This window comes from Camarhynchus parvulus, chromosome 6 (assembly GCF_901933205.1).
Source record: "Camarhynchus parvulus chromosome 6, STF_HiC, whole genome shotgun sequence".
NCBI lineage: Eukaryota > Metazoa > Chordata > Aves > Passeriformes > Thraupidae > Camarhynchus > Camarhynchus parvulus.
The window spans coordinates 22546530-22569709 of NC_044576.1; the positions used below are offsets into that span (position 1 = coordinate 22546530).

General features: G+C 57.4%; 1 protein-coding gene across 2 annotated transcripts; it reads right to left on the minus strand.

Moving 5' to 3' along the window:
* Positions 1-16: 16 nt before the first annotated feature.
* SEMA4G (semaphorin 4G) lies at positions 17-18722 on the minus strand. Of its 2 annotated transcripts, none has more exons than XM_030951597.1 (16): positions 18573-18722; positions 8428-8641; positions 7120-7268; positions 6524-6586; positions 6346-6444; positions 5102-5195; positions 4805-4918; positions 4450-4616; positions 4132-4301; positions 3823-3967; positions 3523-3745; positions 3321-3436; positions 2846-2997; positions 2594-2655; positions 905-2497; positions 17-822 (listed from the first exon to the last, which is right to left on the minus strand). In XM_030951597.1, exons 2-15 carry the CDS (start codon positions 8549-8551, stop codon positions 1656-1658), a joined length of 2520 nt encoding a protein of 839 aa, XP_030807457.1. In that variant the 5' UTR covers positions 8552-8641; positions 18573-18722; the 3' UTR covers positions 17-822; positions 905-1655. The 2 variants fall into 2 exon arrangements, with proteins under 2 accessions (XP_030807457.1, XP_030807456.1); XM_030951596.1 differs by having other exon boundaries at positions 905-2512.
* Positions 18723-23180: the final 4458 nt, after the last annotated feature.

A 23180-nucleotide genomic window follows, 5' to 3' on the forward strand; every position in this document is an offset into this window, starting at 1 on the left:
ATGCTGCTACACCACGTCCAGACAGAGCCATTTTTATTGCTGGGGGGAATGTGGAGCTGTGCATGAGGAGTGCCAGACACAGAGTGATGCCCCTCCTCGGAGGGTTGGGGGTAGTCCTTGGGGTAGTCCTTGGGGGTGGCTCATGCCCCCTTCTTGCAGCGAAAACAAGGGCTGGGGCAGGGTGACAGAGTGTGCAACTCTTGCCTTTTCCTGCTAAGCCTCACTCTCCTGGAATAGGAGGCCTGAGCTGCATCTTGTGAGAGACCCTGGGGGTTGTCACCTATCTTCTGTTTCCCCTGCAGGCCAAGCCCTTGGCCATGTCCTGATCATGGAGGTATGAGCAAGGAACATGGGGGAAGACATGGACCCCCACAACTGTGTCCCTCCCCAGCTTCTCCAGTGTCACCACACTGTCCCTGGAGCATGAGATGCTTTTGTCACCCCCATCTCTCAGTCCCCAGGAGGTGGCAATGGCAGAAACAGTTGGGAGGATTTAGGGACCATGGCTGCTCCTGGAAAATGCCATGAAGAGAAGGCTCCAGAGGGAGGCAGGCCCTTGTCCAAGATTCTTCTTCCTCACTGTGTGAGGACATTTCCCTGCCCACGCATTTTCCCATGGGTGGCAGGGCTGTGCCTGAACTCCAGTTCACCAACAGCACTGCACAGAAGGGCAGAAACACGTTGTGCTTGGAGCCACTGGGGCACTGCAGACATCAGGGGCATGTGGATGATGTGCTGGTCCCTTGTCATGCTGCAGGGCACGCTGGTGACTGCCAGTCCTGCTGCTAGTGCATCTTGCTGCCTGCTGCTGCATCCAGTGCCCTGGGGAAAGGGAGCAGAGCCCTGTCAGGGTCGGAGGCCCTGGGGGTGCCACCTCCCCAGTGCACCCAGCCCCATATTTCACCTGTGGCCTCTTCTGGCCTCTTCGCAGTGGGCACATGCCCCTTCACCAGCTGCTCCAGGGTGTTCAGGACATCAGCTCCTCGCCCTATCTCTTGTGCCTCACCAAACCATCCTCTCCCAGAGAGGAAACCCTGAGGGGGCAGATGTAGAACAGCAGGTAGGGGCTGGAAGCCACCGAGACCACCCCTCACAATGTGAGATGTGTCCAGGGCCCCTCTCCTGCCTGAGGGCTGGCAGCTGGGAAAAACTCAGCAGCCCTCCATCAGCAAGGGGTCCTGTGCCCCGTGAGAGGCACAGGCACAGTATGTCAGCCCTCAGCCCCCCTCTGTGCTCTTCACCCACCTCTCAGCAGCTATCCAGCTCCTGTGTGCCAAGGGACACCCAGCAGGGCTGGCCAAGTCCACACATCCACAACAGCGTCTCTCTCACGCCTGGGTGAACAGACAAAAACTCTCCCTTCCCCATGGTGTCCACCTTCAGCCAGGTGCCAGCTCCTTTCTCCAGCTCGTGGCCACCATCAGTGGGTTTTTATACATAAATAGAGCTCCAAATTTAAATAGGTACTTTTTCTTTTTTTTCTGTACAGGCAGTCTCAAAAGTGATTCAAAAACCAAAAGATTGGCCGAGCCTGGGCCCGGCCCAGCTCTGCTATCAAGGAGGTAGTTTTGCCTGTCTTGTAACTGCTGGCAAAGGGTGGGAGAAGGGGCTGGAGGGGAGGAGGGCCCCACTGGCAGGACCCCCCTCCCCAGCCCCTACACGGAGCTCTCGTCCAGCTTTTCCACCAGTTGCGTGTGTTTTCGCTTCTCCAGGATTTTGCTGAGCTCCTCGGTGAAGGATGCGTTGTAGAGCGGGGAGGCCAGTGGCTCCTCCTGCTGCTGCAGCAACATGTAGCTGTTGCCGTTCATCTTGCGCAGGACGTTGGGCAGAGCCCCCACGCCGTTGGTGAGCTCGGCTGGCAGCGGGGGTGGCACTGGGGGCACGGCAGCCGGCAGCTCCTTGACTGGGGAGGTAGCAGCCGTGGGCGCCTCGCCAGGGATGATCCGCAGGCAGCCGTCGGGGTAGGTGAGCTCTTCCTCCTCCTCCTCCCGGTGGCCCTTGCGCAGGCAGTTGGCCGAGACGGTCTGCAGCTCCACGCTGGCTGGCCGAGGCTCCCCTAGCACATACTTGCCCTTGCGCTTCTCCAGGCAGGACACGTACAGGAGGATGATGCTGAGCACGGTGCAGAGCACCACCAGGGTGACAATGGTGGAAATGTAAGCCACCTTCATGTCGTTGGTCGTCTGGCTGGCAGCATGGGGTGATGGGGCAGCTGTAGGGCTGCGGGGCAGCTCGGGCAGCACGGAGAGGCTGTAGGTAGCCAACAGTGTCCGGAGACCCTGCTCCTCGCCGTAGCAGCGGTACTCGCCGCTGTGCTGGGGCAGCGTGTCCGTCACCAGCAGCCCGTCCACACCCACGCGCAGCCGGTCCTGCCCCGTGCCCAGCACTTCACTGCCGTTCAGCAGCCACACAGCTCGGGCCAGGTTGGAGCGCTGGTCACAGGGCAGCAGCACATCATCCCCCTGCAGCACCGTCCGGTTCTTCCACAGCAGGGAGCCTGTGGGGACACGCACTGCCTTGCACCTCTCCCAGCTATTCTAAGGGATGCTGGACACCAGCATCCCCATGGTCCCAAAGGGCAGGAGAGACTCACCCCGTCCAAAGCTGCTCCGGCATCCCTTGTTGCCATTTTGAATGTCCTGCACCAGCCCTGTGCTGCAAGGCATGGGGGGCTCAGCCATACAGCCTCAGCTGAGCCCACCCTTATGGGGGTCATGGCCACCAGGAGACCCACTGTCAGATGCCAGACCTTTGGGGTTGGCTCTGGGGTGACGTGAAACAGCGTGGGATGGGGCAAGTGGAAGGTTCATGGGGACCCATCTGCGGATGGGCAGCCCATCCCTACCTGTCTGTGGTGGCGATGGTGCGGCATGCCCTGCCATCCCATGCACAGTAGGGGTCCCGGGCGAGGATGCAGTCATAGCAGGAGGCGTACTTGGCGCAGGAGGCCAGGGGCACCTGCACGATCCCACTGGCTGCCCCCACGTACAGGCTCCTCTGCAGGGGAAAGGGCTGGCTCAGTATAGATCTGGCATGGTGCTGCTGGGCTGTGGAGTGACCCATGGTGCCCAGAGATCTTCCCCAGCCCCACAGCACAGCTCTCCCTTCATGGGTGTGCACGAGAAGGGCCCCTAGCTCCCAGTCAGTGCTGGTGGCCAGGCTGGTTCATTTCCCCAAGCTACCCTCCTGGGCTCCAGCACATATCCCAAGCTGAGGTGACCCAGGAGTCATGTCCCCCCAACACCCTAAACAGCAAATGGCAGCTTCACAGCACAAGCATGCCCCATATGTAGTCTCCCCCTACTTGTTCCACCCCTCACCTGGATGTGGGAGATCACCAGGCTCTCCACAGGCTGCAGGTCCCTGAACACCTGCACCTCCTCCACAATGTGCATGCCAGAGTTCTCCACCACAGCCTTGTGGATCCAGCCATCCCCTGGAGAGCAGAGCAGGGGATTCAGGAGGGAATGTGAGGTGTGGCCTTTACCCAGCAGAGGCCCATCAAACTCATCTCACACTCACCTGTCCCCATGAAGAGCACATCATAGGAGCGGCCATCCAGGGCCTGCACCCTGTCTACAGCCAGCTGGCTGTACACCACGTTCTTCTTCACCAGGAGCGGCTCCCCGCCAGCTGGCTTCACCTCCTCAAACATGAGTGGGTGCAGCTTGACAAAGTCCAGGACACTGTTGGGCAGGTCCTGCGAGGAGTTGTAGCCCTTCCTGCGGGAGTGGTCCGTGATGCACTGCCCAGGGGAAACAGGGGTCAGAGAGGAAGGCAGCTGCCCCATGCCACCCATGCTCTGCACTCCTAGGCACTCACGGAGCCGGGCCGGGGCTCGGGCACTGCACCGTCGTAGCGGGACCATTTGCGAGCCCAGTCCTGGTACTCCATGTAGGGGCCCTCGAAGGCACGCTGCACCGCCGAGATGTTGTAGCGGCACACGGCCGAGGCCTCCATGGTCCTCCTGAGGAGCAGAACCTCGCCTAAGCCTGGGCAGATACATGGGTGCTCCCAGCCAATGCACCCCCCAAGTGCTCAGCACCTGCCTGTGCATCCCCTCACACATCTCTGGCTCCCCTGGTGCTGCAGACTTTTAGCCCCAATCCTTTTGGCCACTGCCCCACTCACCACTGTGCTGAGAGTGTGAAGGCAGCATAGAAGACAGTGCTGGCCCAGCCGCCCCCGTCCAGGCTGCAGACACTGCGCAGCACCTCGTAGTAGGGGATGTAGCAGACCAGGCGTGCCTTCATGAAGGACGTCCACTTGCGCTGCAGAATCTTCTTCCCCCCCACATCGCTCTGGGAGGGTGCAGAGAGCATTTCTGCACAGGCTGGACAGTTGTTCATTCCCCTCTGCCTGTGCCTCAGTCTTCCCACAGGCGGAGGCATGCTGCCCCTGCACCAACAGGAGCAGTGCTGGCTTCCCTGTGGCTGGGAGCATGCCTACCTTGCAGACACGGGCCACCCGGGCCACTCGGGCCACCTGACTCTTGTCAAAGAAGGATGTGGTCTCCTCTCCTGCCCGTTCCATAAAGAAGTAGTAGATTTTGTCATCGTCACCCACAGGGCTGTCCCTGCTCTCCCGGACCAGCACAGAGGTCACAAACTCAGCATCTGGGGACACGGAGCAAGAGGTGGTGATCGGAGACCAACACAAAATGGGGAATCCTTCCCTGCCTCAGTTTCTTCTCATAGCAAACCACACAGGACTCCAGAGCCATCCCCCACACCTACTCCACACTCTCCAGGGAAATGCACAGTGTCCCACAGCCCACGAGATGGGAGGGATGGGGACATCTCACCATTCAGCCAGTGCAGTGGGGACTCCTCCGTTTTCAGTGGCCGCTGGTGCAGATTCCTCCGAATGTCGGGGAGGCTCCGAAACTCATAGCGTGTTGCTGTGTACAAGCCTCCATCTGTGCAGGGCAGGTGCCCATCAGCATCCCTGTGGGCCACAGCCCCACAGGCCACCAGCATCCCACTGTCCCAGGCAGACGAGTCGGGGGAGGACCACTGGCACTCCCTGGAGCGGTGCTGGGATGGGGCCGTGGTCAGTGGCACCTGCATGTCCCCACCAGCCCCGGAAAGGTGCTGCTTACCCACAATGAGGCCAGTGTAGCCACGGGCAGGGTCATATGGACACTTCTCCTTGCCTTCTTCAAAGTGAGACGGCAACATGAACCTGTTGGCATCCTTGAAGGGGACAGGGAATCAGGTTAGACAGGAGGGGACAGACCCACCTCACCTGCCAGCCTCAGGCTCTCTGTTGAGCCTGCTAGCAGGGACAAAGTGATGCCTACAGCCATGCCCTTGTCCAAGTAAGAAGAACCCTCCAGCTGGTCAGAAACCACACAGCCAGCCACAGACCCCAGCCAAGAGTGGGTAGAGGGCTCTGGGAGGAAGAGGAGCCCCAGCTGGGCTTTGCATGGGCACTGGGCAGGAGCCAGCCAGTGCAGCCAATATTACCAGATAGTGCCTGGTTGGCAGATGTTGCTCAGCCAGCCTGGAGTCCCCCCAGGTACTGTCCATGTCATAGCAGGAGTTACTTTCTTTGGGGTTTGCAGTTCAAAGCATGTTAAATAATGACAGGGCCCTTCCAGCTTGGCAGCTCCTCCACCCAATTTCCAGTGTGTGCGAGGGCCAAACCGGACCAGCAGCACAGCCATGGGAACAGGCACAGCCTCTCCAGGGCTCCCTGGCCGCACTGCAGACATGGTCATGGGGCTCCTTTGCCCCTCAGCTCAGGAAGGGAGGTGGGCAAATGACAACTGAGTCTCCACTGACTCAAGGAGCTATTGAAAGGGGGTCAAAGTCCCACATAAAACAAAGCTGCTCTTGGACACATGAGTCACAGCCATGTGTGGACTCTCAGACTAGCACAGGAAATCCCTGGGGAGGGGCTACTGAGTCAATTCTCCCCCTGTCATCTTTCCCTGGGCATGCATGCCACCTGCCATCAGCCACTCTGCAGCCCCTCCTCTGAGAGGATATTCTGCAACAGCAGGCAGTGGAGATCAGGTCCAGGGCGGGTGCATCCCATCCTGCTGAGCCCATGTGCATCCCCCATGGCACTGATCCATCCCCAGCCCTTGCCTGGGGTCAGAGTCCAATCCCAGTGCTGGAGCGGGGACTCATGGCATCTGCATCACGGTGGCCACATCCTCAACCTTACTCACCCCAGCCTGGGAGTCACTCACCTGGGAGTGAGCCAGGCAGGGGCAGGGACAGCGGTAGAAAGGGAGTGGGGCTGTGGGTGGAGATGGTGGCAGAGGACAGGGGCTGCACCTCTCCAGGGTGACACAGTGGCAGGGGACAGGAGCAGCTGTGGGTGAGCCGTACTCACGATGGCGGCGCAGAGCGGGTGGAAGGCGTAGGTCCCGCAGGCATAGAGGTGAGTGCTGTTCAGCCGCTGCAGGAACCGCACGTGGTTGAAGCACTCGGTCTGCAGAGGGGGAGTGCAGGTGTTACAAGCCAGGAAAAGCGGGGGCAGCCCCTCCCTGGCACCCACCCAGCGGCTCTACCTTGTTGTTTTTGCCCTTCTGCAGGCAGTCCATCCGCTTCTCCGGGGAGGCTTCCCAGTGGATCTGCAAGGAGAAGAGAGACTGCTACTGCATGACCCCCATCACTGCGTGGTCCCGCTGTCACTGTAACCTCCAGCTTTCATCAGAGCCATCAGAGATGATAAAATCCTTATTTATTTGTTTAGGGAGGGATGGTTGCTCAGAACACAAGATGGCACCCTGCACACATCCCCCCAGCCTGGGGAAAGAGTGGTCCCACACCCCAATTAGTGGGCAGACATCCCAGAGCACTGCAAGAGCCTGGGGGATTTTGGGATTTCCTTCCCTGGGGGAGCAAAAGAATGTGATTCCCTCCCTGCCCTTCCTTCTGCTGGGGTGTCCCTGAAACAGGCAGCTCTGAGCTTGGGGATCTCTCCCACTGCTGTCCCCCTGCTGCCTGGCTGGGGAGAAGATCCAGGTGTCCGCAGGGGACCTGGGGACAGACCTGGGGACATCACCTCCAGTCAGGACCTGAGATGGTGAGGGGGAGGCTGAGCAGGGATAGAGTGGCCACGATTTGGGCAGGGATTGGGCAGTGTGGCAGAGGCCAGGCTCACCGTGTGGTGGGAGCCGTCGGCCACATCGCTGGAGTTGAGGGCGAAGACGGCTCCCCTGGCGCCCACGTAGAGGATGCCCCGCTCGTCCTCCAGCAGCAGGGTGCTGTAGTTGAGGGTGTGCGCCGTGAAGCGCCGGACTCCCGACAGCTCTGCAAAGGGAACAGGGGGCTGAGGGGGACCCCGGGGCAGGCACAGCGCGAGCCACTGGGAAAAGACAAGAGAATGGAGCTGGAAGTGGGTGGGATGGCACTTGCTGAGGTTATCAGGCAGGCAGCGCTGGGTGACAGCAGTTACAGCAGGAGGAAAGGAAGGGAGAAGGTGTGGTAAAAGGCACTAATGGGGCTCAGGCTCACAAAGGAAATTTCTCTCTGCTAATTAAAGCACAGCTCAGGGGTGGGAGCTGCAATGTCTGTGCTGGGCATGGACCTGCCATGTTGTTTGGGAAACTGCTGAAGAAAGCAGAAACATGCTGGCAGTGACTCTGGCTCTAAACTGAGCCCAGCCAGCCCAGGGAAGGATTAAAAAACCTGAACCAAAACTGTCATCCAAGGGGAGTGATTCTGCTGTGAGGCTGAGTGCTCCTGTCCACCAAGCCAATGAAACCAGCCAATCTGAGGTGCTGAGAAGTGTGAGGTAGGACTCAGCCCTGGCCAGAGGGACCAGCAGGAAGTGAAAATTCTATGAGGCTTGGGACCCTGTGGGCAGCTGGAAAAGGAACGATTCCTCATCTTTCCCAGAAGAGGCATTGCCTGGAGAGAAAAGGGCACCCCAGCTACTAATGAAACTCTCCCACCATCGATTGCTGAGTTGAGCCTCACTAATGAGGTCAATGATGCCATGTGGATCCCCAAGGGACAATGACACTGCTGGGCTCACTGACACCACAGAGGCTGGAGGTCAAGAGCTCAGTGGCAATTAGAGAAAATCATGGAAGAAAGTTTCCTGCTGACTATTCGGGCCATGAGATCCCAGCCCAGGTGTGATGCCCAGCTCAGGACACCCTCCAAGGGCTGCTGGGCAGGGCCAGGGGTTGGTCAGGGCTAGCTCCCTGTACATCCTCATCCCCCTCTGGCTTTTGGGGAGATGATTTTGCCATGCTCATTTCTTTGGGGCACCCAGTACCAGACAGCCATGTGGGCTCTGATTTCTGGAGCCCAGGGGATCAGAGGCCCCCATGTAGCCACCCTCCCATGCTGAGCCCCCTGCTCCAGGTGGGTGGCAAGGCTTAGATGCAGTCACAACGCACCAAGGCCAGTGCCAGCAAAATCCCAAACCTCACTGCCACCACCAGGACCCACACCCCCTTACCATCAAAGGTGACTGTTGTCCTGGGGGTGGCATCCAGGTCGGAGGCAGAGCGCCGTGACGAGTAGCCCATGGCTGCCGCTGCCATGAAGAGAGTTGTCAGGAGATGTGCCGGCCCTGCGCTCATCTTCCCGCTCTCTCAGCCGCCGGGCCGGCACAGCCACTCCTCAGCACGGCCTCTCCAGCTCTCTGGGACAGGGCTGGCCACCAAACCCTCCTGAAACACAGAGCGCTGGCTCAGACACTCCTGCTGTCCCAGAGCCTCACAAGCAAGCAGGCTTGGGAAGGAGCCAGCTGCACACACGCATGGATGCTTGACCCAGCACGGCCTCAGACCAGGGATGGCTTCAGGGAAAAACAAACCCTCATTTGCTCAAAGGGAAAGCAAGGCATAGCACAAGGCATGGAGCCTGCAGCCATCACGGAGCACGGAGGGGAGTTTGAGCACAGTGACCTTCTGCAGCATCCCCCTGGGTCAGCAACCACTCTGTCACAGCAGGGAGCTGCTTGCTGAGCACTTGGGCCAGCTGCCTGGAGGTACATTTTCCCCCAGGTTTTCTCTGGGTTCATCCCTTATTCACCCCCAGCCTTTTGCTCCTGCAGATCCCCCTGACAGAAGAATATGTTTCAGGAGAGGCAGCTGATCCCCCATTGCATATCACACCCAAAAAGCAGAAACATTTTTCCCTCAAAAGCAGAGAAAGAGGGTCAGGGCCAAGCCCCTCTGTGGGTCTCTTGGCACACAGGGTACCCCAAGACCCACTGCACCCCCAGAGTGGCTCCAGCAGGAATAACAACAATGAGGGTCCTGGGGAGCCCAAGGTCTCCTCTCCTTCCTAAAAGCCCAGCTGACCATGTCCTGCTGTGCAAGGACATGGTTCTTGGCCCCAGCTTTGCCCCCCGTGAAGTGATGAGACTCCAGAGGACTGAGGCATTGGAAAGGATGCTTCAGGCACACAGGGATGTAAGGTGAAGGAAAATCCATAGAGGAACTGCTTGGAATTTTTGGCAAATCTTTTCAAGCGGAAACAATATTTCCCCCCTGTGTTTTTCCACAAGATTTCAGGTTCTCTTTCATCCCAAGCTGCCTTGAAGCTCCATATCTACTTCAGCTCTCACTTTCATGCATTCGATCCCTCACAAATAACCCCCACCTCTCCCAGCTGCACTGAGCAAAGCCACTAGCTCATCTTGCAGGCATTAAGGAGGAAAAAGATGACTGGGTATCTCTGAGCTCCCAGTAAGCAACCAGCACCTAAGCATTTGCTTAGAGGTTTATAAATATATATATACACCCACATATATATATATATAAAAACCCAAATACCTGACCCTGTAGAGAAGCTGCTCAAACACGCTCACTGCAAACAATTTCCCTGAAGCAATACTTTGCTGAGTCCCAAGAAGAAGGGAGGTAAAACCAAGGTGAGGAGGACTTTAGGGCTGAGAAGGAGAAGTGAGGGGCCGGATGTGGATTCAGCCCTAGTTCTGGAGCTTGCATCAAAGTGCTGGTTCCTTCAAGGGGTTTCAGATACAAACCTCACACCTGTACTGGTGGCTCCCCAGGGCATTCTGGGAATGAGGCAGATGGGAAATATTTCTCCTTGCTGCCCCACTGTCCCCCCAGACCAACACAGAGCACCCAAGAGCATCCAACCCTGGGTTAGGCAGGGTGCTGCATGCAGGGCTGAGCTCCTTGGGGAGCAGATCCCAGAGCAGGCTCACTCTAGGTTATGCCTATTTCCAGGACAAGCCCTGTACAGACAGAGGTCTGCCCATGAATGACAGCACAGCAATGCAAGGCAGGTGAATGCAGATAGACATCAAGAAGACACAATTTGCTTTGGTGGCACCATGTCTAGCATGAGCCAAACTCACCAAGCTTTGGGCAAAGCAAGTGGTGGGGTCACACCTGAGCACCAAAGCACCCCAGGCAGCCCCATGCTGACAGATCTCCATCCCACCAGTGGGAGCAGGGCCACTCTGGAACTTACAGGGACCCTTCCCCAAGTGTCCACATGGGGCCACAAGTTTGGAATCATGCAAAAGCCACAAGGGCTACTGCGCCTGGGATGGGAAAGCAGAGTGGAGGAAAAACCTCCTTACGACAAGGCAAACAATGATCTCTCATAAATGAGTAACAGCCCTGCACACTGCTGGGTGTCCTCAGCTTATCTCCCCTGAACAAACAAACCCTGAACTTTGCCTGCTGCTTGGCTCCCGATGTGCCAGGGAGCAGAGTGTGGCTGGCCAGGGTGGCAGGGATGGTGTTTATCACAGGGCCAGCGTGGTGCTGCGAGCCAGCCCCAGCTAACATTAACCATCATACACATCGAGCCAGTACAGGGGGAAAACAAAAATATATTAAACTGGGAGGTTGTGCAGGGTTCCTGGCTGGGCAGGGGGGAGCAGCCTCCCATGCTGTCAGGGCTGGGCTCTTCTGCTTTTTCCAGTGAAGCAGCTACACCCATTTCCAAAGGCTCCTTTGACCGAGATCAGATGTAACTTTGTCCTAAAGAACATTTAATCAGTTACGTTGTAAGAGCCAGTTAATATTTACTCAAAGAGAAGGGCTGTTCCAAGAGTCCCTATTTTTTTTTTTAAATTTTCTAGGTCTTATTTTTCATACCTAGAGTGGGGGAGAAAAAGCAAGAAAGAACTGAAACAATCCTTTGCTCCCCTCAGGTCAATACTCTGGTGTGCAGCCACACCAAACACCCCCAAACCCATCACTTCCCCCTTGTCAGGGTGCAAGTTCTAAGCTCAGGGTGAAGCCAAGGGCTCAGGCAGGAAGTAGAGGAGGTCTTGATCTGTGGGACTCGCCACTAGGACTGGGGGCAGATGGATTACACAAGTCCAGCACTCACACGAGAAACAGAAAAAAGCTGGGAACGGAAACGTCAGAGAGTTTTCTCTAGGGAAGGGAAACGAAAAGGGGAGGTGAAAAGGCTAAAAAGCAGCAGCAGCTCTAAGAAAGCTAGGAGTTTAAGGGAAAAACTGCCCAGAAAAGCCCACCCTGTTCCCCAGGAACAAGCTCCCCAAGTCCCTTGGCACCTCACCTACTTCCCAGCACAGGGGCGCCGACATAGGACCTGATGGTCCAGCCTCAGCTCCCACTGAGGCTGCTGTCGCTGGCTGGCAATGCTGAAGAAGCAGGACGGTGGATGCAGGACCCAGGCACAGGACTGACGGACACCCCGAGAGGGGCAAAGCCAGGAACCAGCTGCTCTGCTCGCAACGTGCAACATCCACAGAGGCAAAAGTCCACCCTCCTACCACTGGCTATCAGTGCTCCTACGGGCTTCAGCCACAGCTCGCAGCACGGAGCCGGAGCCAGGTACCGCCTCTCACCGGTGGGATGTTTGCTGGTCCCTGGGGAATGCAGGAAAGCAGCGGGGCAGCAGAGGCGTGCAGGCGTGGGTGAGCACACAGGGGAGCGAGCGAGCCCCGGTCAGGTCTGACTGGGTTTACTGGGTCACCACGGGAGCTGTGTGAGCATGACTGTGCTGGCCTCAGCCTCCCACCGGCAGCCAGGCACAGCACACCCAAACGGGCTGGCCCAGTCGGCACCTCCTTAAAATCCCCATGACCAGCGTCTCTGGAGGAGCAAAAAGCTTTTGATGAGTGAATTTCACACTCTCACCAACCTGGATCTGGCCAAAGAAACCAGCCAAAGAAACGAGCCAAAGCTGCCACACAGCAGGACACTCTGTGGGCATAGGAGCCCCTTCCCAGTGCCCCATGGTCCTCAAAGTCACAAGGCAGCAAAACCTGGGAGCACAAGGTGTTTGCAAGCTGCACTGCAGGGAAGCTGTGGTGTCTGTGGGGCTTGCCAAACATGGAAAGACCACAGCCAGGATCTCACAGGTTCCCCCCATACATGTTTCCTCAAAAAAAATTATGCCAGCTTTTTAATTTCAAAGGAACTCAGGAGAAAGAATGGAAGTGGTGCATGGGAGCAGCACTTCTCCAGCTTACCCTCAGCATCCATTCTCAATGGCAGGACAGATTTGCGGAGTGGAATAAGACACTTTCCCATCCCACCCCTCCCTAGACAGCTTGTAGTTGTTCCACCAAGATCTAGTAAAGCCCAAGCAGGCTCCCAGAATGGCTGCTGGACATTCCTCCTCCCTCATGGGCTGTCCCCCTTGGCATCACAGACTACAAGCAAGCACTACCAGTTTCCCAGTGGGAGACAGGGATTTCCAGTGGGTCTTCTCTGGGTTATGGAGCTGCAAAACAGCCTTAACAAAATCCCCATCAGGCACTGCACCAGAAGACACCAATTGCACTTTGCTTTTTTATGGCAGCCCAGCCTGTGCACTCCAAACCCCATGCAGCCGACTCCACTCTACTCACTGGGGCCAAGCCTGGCACATCCCCTGCAGCCACTCGCATTCCCACTGTCACTGAACTGTCCCACCCCCCAGGAGACCCGCTCAAGTTGCTCTCAGGTTCAGCTGAAACAGCCTGGCCCGTTCCTGGGGCAGGCTGGGGGAAAGGCACCTGCCCCAGGGGATGGTGAGGTGGGGAGAGCTCCGGGCTGCCGGGCGTGGGAACAGCCAGTGAGTTATGGGAAGGGAGACAAGCCTGGCCCCAGCCTGGTGTGAGCGCGGTGCATTTCGGGCCCCCCTTCCCTGGAGGCGGCAGACCTTGGGTGGGAAATCCTGCGAGATGTGGGAAGAGGAGCCGGGATGGAGGTTGCCAGGCAACTTTAATTCAGCCCTTGACGAACTTCCAGCACTTTGCTTCTGCTGCAGAGCCCAACCAGCAAATGATAAAACATCAGATCCACCCCAAGCCCATAGTGTCCATCCATTTGTTCGAGGAGTTTGCTCCTGGCCTCGTGCCCAGATTGCCCTGCAAGGACATGGGTCCCCCGTGGCAGCACCCCCAAAGGCCAGCCCAAAACAAGCCGCTGTTCCCGGCACAGATTTGCAGGGGCAGGATTTGACCCGTGGGACTGGGCTGGCGCTGCTGCACAGATATTTCTCAACCAGACAGGATTTTTGTCAACAACACAAGAAAAAAATGCAAACTTGCCACATGCCCTCCAGGAAGAGGGGACCCGTGCTGGGTCAGGGAGAGAAGGAGCACAGTGACCTCCTGGGAGCCCCTCCCTGGGTTTATTTTTGCTTTCTTTAAACAAAACCATGCATGACCCTGAGGTGCTTCAGCAGACATACACTAGAGCTTCCGCCATTCAGGAAGCAGATGTACTTCTCCTTTACCCAAATTTGGGATTTGGGCACAGAGAAGGGGAGGAAGAGCTGCAACATCAGCTCCTCTTACAGAGTATCATGCCCTGCTCCCGACGCAAAGCCCCCACACAGAGCACAGCCATCATGGAGCCAGGGAGGCGGGTGGGAGGCTCCTGCAGGCCATGGGAACAGGCTCCCAATTCCCATAGCAGTCCCCACCAGCCACCAGCAGAGGAGAGCACCCAGCTCTGATCCCAGAAATGTCACGGCAGGGAGGAGACATGCGAAGTAGCAAAGTGATGGATCGGAGAGAGAGTAGGGACAGTCGGGGATGTGGGACAGTTTAAGGGGCCCCAGTGCTGCAGGGAGCCAAACATCCCTGGAAAGACAAGCTGAGCAGTCAGCAATAAAACTAACAACAGCCCAGTTTCCAACAGATTTGCCCCCCCGGCCCCCAGCCCCACGCCTTTATTGACACCCCCTGCTGCATTCCTGTGGGGAATGTAGCCCACCCCACAAGGAGCAGGGATTCATGGTGTCATCCCTGCAGGGCTGCAGGGATCAGGGTGTGTTAGCTTCTCCCAAGCTCCCTGTTTTCACTAATCTCACAAGAACTCGTTCCTCTCCTCCATCAGGTCCGGTCTGATGTGAAGCTGGAGATTCAAAGGGGCTGCCAGGCAGCAACAGAGCTCAGTGCCAAGCCCCCACGAGAGCTCTCCAGCCATTCCCATCCAAACCCACCCAAAAAAGTCCAACTGAGAAAATGAGGAAAGCTGCTCTGCCCTGTGCCATGGATGCCAGGCATGGGGACAGCTCTGCTCCAGCTGCTCATGACACGACACAAGCAGGCAGCAAGAGCACAGTGCCCATGACAGCAGAAGAGATCACTCTTCCACTGCCCACCCGAATGGAAAACCCACCAACCCTGTCTGTTACCTGAAACAGTTCCTTGCCTGGATCCAGAGGCCTTGCCAGGAGATGGCCCAGAAGGGTGGAAGAAGGGGAGGCTGAAGGGCAAACCCTTGCAGCTCAGTGGTTGGACCAAGAGCACCAAGGGATGCCACAGCCAGCCCAGACCCAGAGCCCCTGCACAGAGCAGCAAAACTCCCCCCACAGGGACAATTCCTCAATGCTGGAGGCCATTAGCTCTTGCAGGACAGCAGTGAGGACACAGTCCCTATGGCTCTTCCTTTCACACAGCACATCTCTCCCCTTTGGAAACGCCACAGCAGCAGCCCTGGGTTGACCCCACAGCCTGGGAGCACCTGAGGGAACAGCAGGGAGCCTTGCAACAGCCGGGAAGTGAAACCGGATGGTGCCGAGACTTTATGGCCTCACTCTGACTTCACTCTCATGCCTCCAACCCAGGACACGGGGGAGGCAGAGCGCAGCCACTGAGCCCCGAGATCCGGGCTGCAGATCCCTGGGGCTCCCACCTCCCCCATCGTTAGGCAAGCTTGATGCTAGCAACACACCTCCAAACCCCAACATGCTCCATCCTTTCTTCATTTGCAGCATGACAAGCTTCACCGCTGGCCAGCAGCCCCTCGGCAGCCTGGACAAACGAACAGACAGACAGCCCTCCACATCACAGCAAATCCTCCCAGCAAGGGGGCGTCTGCATCCAAGTGGCTCAGCACTGGATGTGATCTGCAATTCAGCGTTCAAAGGCTTTGTGGCTGAAGCACATTGTCTCCTCAGCAGAAGCAGCAAAATAATTGTAGAATTAAATTCCCAGGAACAATTAGAAAGAAAAGAAAAAAATCCCAACCCTAAATGTAAAAGGACATCTCAAAGCCAGCAGATTTCAGGGCTTTTTAAAGCATCTGAATCCATTTGCCTGTCCCTGTGGCTGCACTGTTTCATTTCACTGGGCTTACACAATGCAAGACACGGAATTAACTTGGGTGTTTGTTTAGAGCCGGTTTGTCTTCCAGTTATTTTCCAAAGCCAGGTTTGAGTTTCAAAGATGTTTCTTGGCAATGCCTGGGGTTCCCGCCGTCAGGACGGTGCGGGGCTTTCCCAAGGGGAAACAGAGGCTCAGAAATCCCACACAGCCTGGGGTCCTCTTGGAAGCAGGGGCAAGAGGTGGAGCACAACCCACTTGTCTGCAGTGAACATGGGGCTTTCTGCTGCAAGCCTGTTCCTCTCCCTTTTATTTACTCCAAAGATAAACTGTTTTCTTTTCCAAAGTCCAGCAAAACCACATGACGGGAGCAGTTTTAGGGCTTCCAGTTTCAACATCATCTTCTTGTTTCCTTTGCTTTCTCTCCAACAAAGCTTCAATTCGGAGTCAAACCCAATTTTGATATTTCACTTTGCATTCAAAACTGCACAGCACAAAGCAGTAACATCTGGCCTTTCCCACAGTTGTTTGCATACCGCCAGCTTTGCTGCCCCAAAATCAGATCCCCGCATGATTTACATGGGCTGGGTTTGCAACAGGCAAACAGTCGCCCTCTGTCAGGTAACGGAGGTGGGATTGTACCTGGAGGGATCTTTTAAGAAACAAGAAAAGCAGAACCCAGAGCACACCCTGAACCACGAAGCTGCATCCCAGCCCCCACACAGGTTACCTGGAGCCTGAAACCCTGGGCCTCCTTGGTCTCTGAACAGCAGAGCTCAGGCCCCAGGAGGAAGGAGGGGGTGGCTTTGGTGATGACCTTGCTGTGGCAGAGCCCTCATGCTTGTAAATCACGAGGAGCTGGTGGCACAGCCAGCCAGGAGTGGAGGAATGGAGATGGTAGCACTTCCTCCTGAAGCAGCAGCCGGGCAGGAGCTCTCACCTTTGAACAGGAACAGGCACCCACCCAGCTCCACTGTCAGGGGGAGGTTACATTAAAAAGTCTGGGGGCATCACCTCTCCTCTCTGACAGGCAGCAGGTCCCCAGGACGGGCCCCCTCTCACAAAACCGCCCATCACATGAGGTGCTTCCCAACAAGTCTCATCAAGATGCCAAGCAGAGCCGGCGGGCAAGTGCAAGGAAATTCCCCACACGCGGCCAGGCGAGGCTGGCACCACGTCTCCCCTGCACCCAGCGCTGCCCTCCTGCACGGGCCGCAGAGGCCCCCTCAGCAGCCTTGCTAAGCACACCTGCATGCTTTATCCCGGCACATGACCTGCCAGATTTGCTGAATAAACCTCCCAGCTCCAGCAAACCCGCTGCATTCCTGGTGGGTAAAGTGGTGAAATGTTCAAATAGATGTTGGAAAAGGCAGGGGGGGGAGAACAAAGCCTCATCTGCAGCAGCTGAAAGGGTGGTTTGGATTTGTTGGGGTGTTTTTTCCCCCTCAGGTTACAACACAAAAACGAAGTCCTGATAGGGATCTCTCCTGCTGGGGGGCAGCTCCCTGCCCCTCATCCCTCTGGGCAGAGCAAGCCTGGCCAAACCAAGATGAAGCACAGACCTGTCCTGCAGGGCACACACACAGCATCTGCGGCTGCCAGGGTCACCCTGCCCAGCTTTGGGGTTCGGGGGGGGCTCCAACCAGCGCCTGCTGCAGAGGGAAGCAAAGCAGCCGGAGCCCACAGTGGCAGCCCAACTAGCACCAAAAATGCCGCTGTTGTTATTAATAATTTCCCTGCATCTGAGCAGAACTGCACTCCCCATCCATTTTGGGAAGCCTCTTTGTCTTAGGAGATTGGGTTTTTTGGCACCCGAAGAGGCTTTTCATGGTTCCCCCTCCCACTTCACGCTCTTGGTTTAAAGGCCAGGCACAAGTCACTGGCTCACCTGGGCACTGATGGAGAGAGCAAAGAGAGCCCCAAATTCCAGTGTTGCAGGTACTTTCTACCTTTGGATTGGCACGAAGATGCAGAGAAGCCCCAGCACAGGCTGGTCTGCTTTGCCTGGGGGCCATCTGCAGCCCCCACAGCACTGCAGCCCAAGGAGATGAATCTCGACGAGTCAAGGCTCAGACAAGCCACATTCCATGACCACCCCCTGATTTCCAAAGGGAAGGAGAGGGGGCAGGGATTGCACTGCACCACCTGCATCGGTTTAGTACCTCATCCGAGCCATCTGAAACACCAGCTGACCCCAGGTAATGCTCAGCCTTCCCAAACACCCCCAGCAGTTCTCATCCCTACAGATCCCTGATCTCCTCAGCCTGCTGGGGAAGGAAAGGGCAGCATCCAGTCCCCCCTGCCCGGAGATGGTGCCCTGTCTGTCCACAACTCCTAACATCGTGTTCCCTCACACCCCCAGCACGTTCCCCCGTCACTCCTACCCAGGTGCCCCAGACCCACCTCACTCCACACCCCAAACCTGTCCCCAGAGAAAGCTCCTGCACTGCCACCACATCCAGCATATCTATCCCACCTCCCCTCCTGCTCTTTGCCCCCAAATCCTCACCTGCATCAGCCCTACTCTGAATCCCTCTCCCTGTAGCTTCCGAGGTCTGTCCTCTTGTTTCCCTAAACGCATTATTCCCTGGATTTCAACCACAGCAGGTCAGAGCCCTGCTCCTCTTTCTCTGGACCCTTCCTGCGAGCAGCACCCACACCCAGCACCCCAGAACCCGCCTGTGGACTCAGCACCCGGATCCAGCACTGGAGCCGACAGAACCACCATTCCAAACCCCGCTTGTGGACCCGGCACTCCAGATCCAACAACCCAACCCTGCCTGTGGATTCAGCAGCCGGACCCAGCGCCCCTAATCCTGCCTGCGGACTCAGCAGCTGGGATCCAGCACCCCAAACCCTACCTGCAGACCCAGACCGACCCTGAGCCAGCATCCCAGGACTTACCAAGCGATTCAACAGCCGCACCCAGCACTCCAAATCCTACCCGCGGGTTGATCACCCGGCCCCAGCCGTGTGCACGCAGTACCCGCACCCCGCGCACGCCCGACCCAGCTCCCCGGATCCTGCCCGCGGACGCAGCGCCCAAACCCGGCCTGCGGACCCGCGCCCGCCGCCGCTGCTCGCGTCCCCTCGGTCCTTGCCTGGTGCGGTGGCGCAGCCGGCGCGGGCGGCACGGCAGGCAGGGGCAGGGATCGGCCGGGTTCGGCTCGGCTCAGCCCGGCTGTGGCGGCCCCGCCGAGCGGACCGAGCCGCGCCGGGCGGCGCAGCACCTCCTGCGGGCAGCGCCGAGCGCGGGGCCGCGAGGAGGAGGAGGAGGAGGAAGAGGGGGAGGAGGGGAGCAGAGCAGGGCCGCCCCTGCCCGCGTTGCGTGGGAGCAGGTGGCGGCATCTCCCTCGGCAGAGTCGCGGCAGGCAGGGACGGGGCGCTACCGTGCAGCCCCCAACACGTAGGGTGGGCCGGGGGCTCACTCAGCACAGGTGGTTTGGGTGATGCAGCCCCCAAAAGCCCGTGTGAATTCCCTCTGCAAAGTCAGAGAGGCAAAGGGCTGATATTGTGGACTTAGGACTGAAAAAGCGTGACTGAACACGGGTAAGTGCCATCCTATTCTGCCAGCACAGCAGCGCCCTGTACCTGTACCATCACACCAACGCCCCCAGCCAGAGGCACCAGTGTCAGCACAGCACCGCCCCCCCGCCAGCGCCATGGTGCTCACTCATGTCTTGCTCGTCAAAGTCACCCCGGCATCCCGCACTGCCCGCCTGAGTCAGGCACCGTGCCCCATCTTCTCCCTGCTCTCAGCACGTCTCGCCATTCACACAAGGCGTAAGGTTGTTTGGAAACACAGGGAGGTAATGGTTTCTCTGGGGCCCTGTGTGGAGCCTTTTTATCCTGGGTGGCTTCTGCAGCTCCTCCCCATGTGGAGGAGCTGCCAAGTCCAGGCCTGTGTTTGCTTTCCTTTCGTAAGCTTCCAGCACCTGGCCAACCCTCCCTCCTCAACCCTCACAGCAGCAGCAGGCCTCCCAAAACCAAACCCTGAGCCAACATTGTGTGTAATCAGCAGGTTGGATCTAGGGCAGTTGGAAATCAGCTGGAGCAGGAGGTGGGGAAATGCTGTACCTGTGTATGCTGAACTACAGCTCTCTTGGAGCTGGCAGGGTGGCTGGGTGATGCCAGCCTGTGGTTACAAAGCCATGTGGTGCCCAGTCCCAGCACCATCACCTCTGGATGCCAGTTCATCCCCTCCACTCCACACCAACCCGTCCTAGGGGTGAGGTCTCCAGGAAGGGGAAAAATACCTCCCCAACCCCACACCCTGCAGACCTGGAGCCAGACCCATAACAGGGCATAGGGCTGAGCAGGTTGTGCTACAGCTGCTGAGCATTGTCCGGGGGTGAGGGTCAGCCCCAGCTGAGATTCCACCATCTTCTCGACCTCAAGGGTCAGTAAAGATGGCAGGGCCAGGGTGTTCCTGTGGGGAGCCTGACTAACATGCCATTCTCAGGGCCTCTAACTGCCAGGATCCTGCCTCCTACAAACACTGTAGGTGGGAGGGAGGGTAACAGAGGTTTGAATCCCCCAGCTCTCACCCACCAATGGGTCTCAGCTGAGGAGGGACTCATCCTAGCGCTCTTAATGACAGGTGGTTCTGCCACCCTTGCACATGCTCCCCAAGCAGCCACCACCCGCTCTCCCAGCATGACATCCCAAGGCCCATTCCTTGTCCCCACTCTCAGAGCAGACACTACCCACCTCCTGGAGCACTCCCTGCCTCCCCGCCCTCGCCTCCTCTGTGCTCCAGAGGCTAATTACCATTTCCTCCTGTCCTTGGGCAAAACCCCAGCGTCTCCTCCACGCCTCACCTTGCCTCGCCCCTCTGCCCACCCTGCGGAAGTGGGAGGCCCACGCACCGGGAGCCAGGCAGGGACGCTCTTGGCCAGCCTGTCTTACCTAGGTATGGGGTGTTCAGGTGCTGCAAGGCAGCTGGTCCTCTCCAAACCCCATTCCCTACCTTAGCAGAGGCACAGCTGGAGTCTGTGGGGCCACTTATGGGGAGAGCTGGTCCATGAGTGCTGGGGAAGGGGGTGCCAGGGCTGGGACAGCGCTGCCCAAAGCTCCCCCTTACCCAGGGCACTGTACCCATCCCATCCTGCAGCAGCACCCCCTGCCTCCCACGTGGCTGGACGCCGAACCCAGCACAAATTGGAGCTTCGTTAGCTGCTGGCCTTGCAGTAGGATAATTAGTGTGTGAGTGCAGAGCAAGCCGAGCCTGGCGCGACCAGCACTGGGCTTTTACAGGCCCGAGCTTGCGAGGCTTTAATTAATTAACACGAGTCATTGGCAGCTGGAAACAGATCTATTTTCAGAGCTTTGCTTGCTTTGCTGCCCCCATGAGATTAACTGAAGGAATTTAGGGCTCCAAGAGGTTGAAGGCCAGGACCTTCCTCTTCTTTGCATGGCTTTCCCAAGAGTCAGAGAGGCACTTTTCCAGGCAGCAGGAGCCCAAACAGACCCAACCCTCTCCTGTACTTGTATCTCTCATATCCATGGATTGGTTCTGCTGAGCAGGAAGGTCTGGCTCCTGCTTCAACCCTAGCCCAGAGCTAGGAAGGTGTTGGAAGGGGAATTTCCTATTGGGGCAGCTCTAGAATCGTATAATCATTAAGGTTGGAAACGATCTCCAAGATCATTGAGTCCAACCTTTGGCCAAAAAAGACCTGATCAACAAAACCACAGCGCTAAGTGCCATGTCCAGTCGATTCTTGAACATCTTCAGCGATGGTGACCCCACCACTTCCCTGTGCAGTCCATTCCAATACTTAACAATATTTAGAGAGAATAAATCCTTCATGATGTCCTGCTTGAACCTCCGCTGGTGCTGCTCGAGGCCATTTCCTCTTGTCCTATCAATTGTTACTTGGGAGAAGATGCTGACCCTCACCTTGCTACAACCTCCTTTCAGGCAATTGTAGAGTGACACCATCTCTCCAGAACATCCTTTTCTCCAGGTTAAACAACCCCAGCTCCATCATCTGCTCCTCACAGGATTTACAGCCCTACAACTCCTATCCCAGCCCAAAGCAAGGGACCCTTTGTGTCCTGACATGGTGCCTTGGGAAACCCCCCTCCCCAAAATCATGCCAGATTTTGTCTGTAGTGCTCTCTCCCTGTTACTCCAAACAGCCTTTAGGAACAGGAAATGCTTTCGTGCCCTCATCACCAGCCCAGAGACTGGTTACTGTTTCATGTCTTATTGTTGTCACTTAAACACTGTGTCCCGCAGAGAGAGGACCGAGTGGAGCAGGCTCTGCCGTGTCACAGCCCCACCCGTGCATGGGCCAGCTGCCCAGCACAGCACAGCCCCACCGCTCCGGCACACGGCAAAGCCAGGCAGATGCCAAGAGCCGGCATTTCTGGGTTCACCTGTTTCTGCCACACAACTCTACCTGTGGCAGCCAGGAGAAAAGCTCACAGACAGCCCCTTTCACCCCCCAGATGCCCAGGGAGCCAGGGCAAAGCCATGGCAGCTCTCATGTTTCACTTGGCACCACACCCCCATCCCAGCCAGCATCCCAAATGATGCGAGGAATTATAACAGGGCCAGGACACCGTGAAATATTGATGGGATTAGCGCGGATCAGCTCTCCCAGCACGCAGGCTGCGCTCGCCCCGAGCGGGGAGGTGCGACCTGCCCGCGCTCAGGTTGCAGCTCAGCTCCCAGGGCAGCAGCACTGCCGGCTGCTCCCTGCCAGAGACACTTCCCCTGCCAGCACCAGCCTTCGGCCTTCCTGCAGGGACGTGCAGACCCCGCAGAGCACACAGCTCCGATTCAGGGCGCCTAATGCATGACACTGCTCTGCCTCAAGTGCCTCAAGGTCTGCTGGGGATGAACCATTGTCTGGCTTGGCTGTAGCTCGGCACCAACAGTCACCCTGGGCCCCAAGGGACCCTCACCCTGCCTGCAGTCCCAAAACGTGCCAGCCCCCAGCCCTCTTGCCCCCTCTCAGGCTTATCCAGCACAACCAAGACCTTAGTGGATGTCCCACACACAGGAGTGTCCAGGGTGGCTGTCAGAAGACCTCCACACTCCCCACTGCTCTGTGTCCCCTCTCCCACTACTGGAAACCAGGTTTGGTCAGACAGAGGATTTCATTATGGATCAGAGAGGTGTAAAGACAAACAGCAGGATCAAATAGCAGCCAGGATTAAATTAGAAATACACTGGCAGGGTGCACACCATGGGAGCAGCATGTCACAAAGGGCTCTGTTTTGGGATTGCAGCACTAGCAGGGCATTGGTGCTTATCAAACCCATGGGGTTGACCAGGATCCCCAGCCTTTGGTAGGAAACTGCTTCCTAAGGCAGGCCTGGCTTCTGCTCAGCAGTACCTGCAGCCTGTCTTTCCCTTGCCCCAGGTAAGAAAACTGAGATAAAACTCCAGATCTGGGATTTGGTTTGCCAGCCTCTGTAGTCCGAGAGGCAGCAGGCATCCAACCATTTCAAGCTCCTCTCCAGACTGGTTTAAAAGCCAGCTGGTTGTTACAAAATCACGGTGCTCCAGCCGCTGGGGTTTATGAAACCCACAAAGGAGTTGTGAAACTCTGGCTAAGGCCGTGCCAGCCCACACCGCAGCGAGAGGCTTGTTATAAAGGCAAAGCCACCAGCGGAAAAACGGGTACTTTCCCCTTCTGACATGAGAAAGTAACAAGCAAAACAGCTTTTCTCTAGGCCACTCCATCCTTCAGCTACAC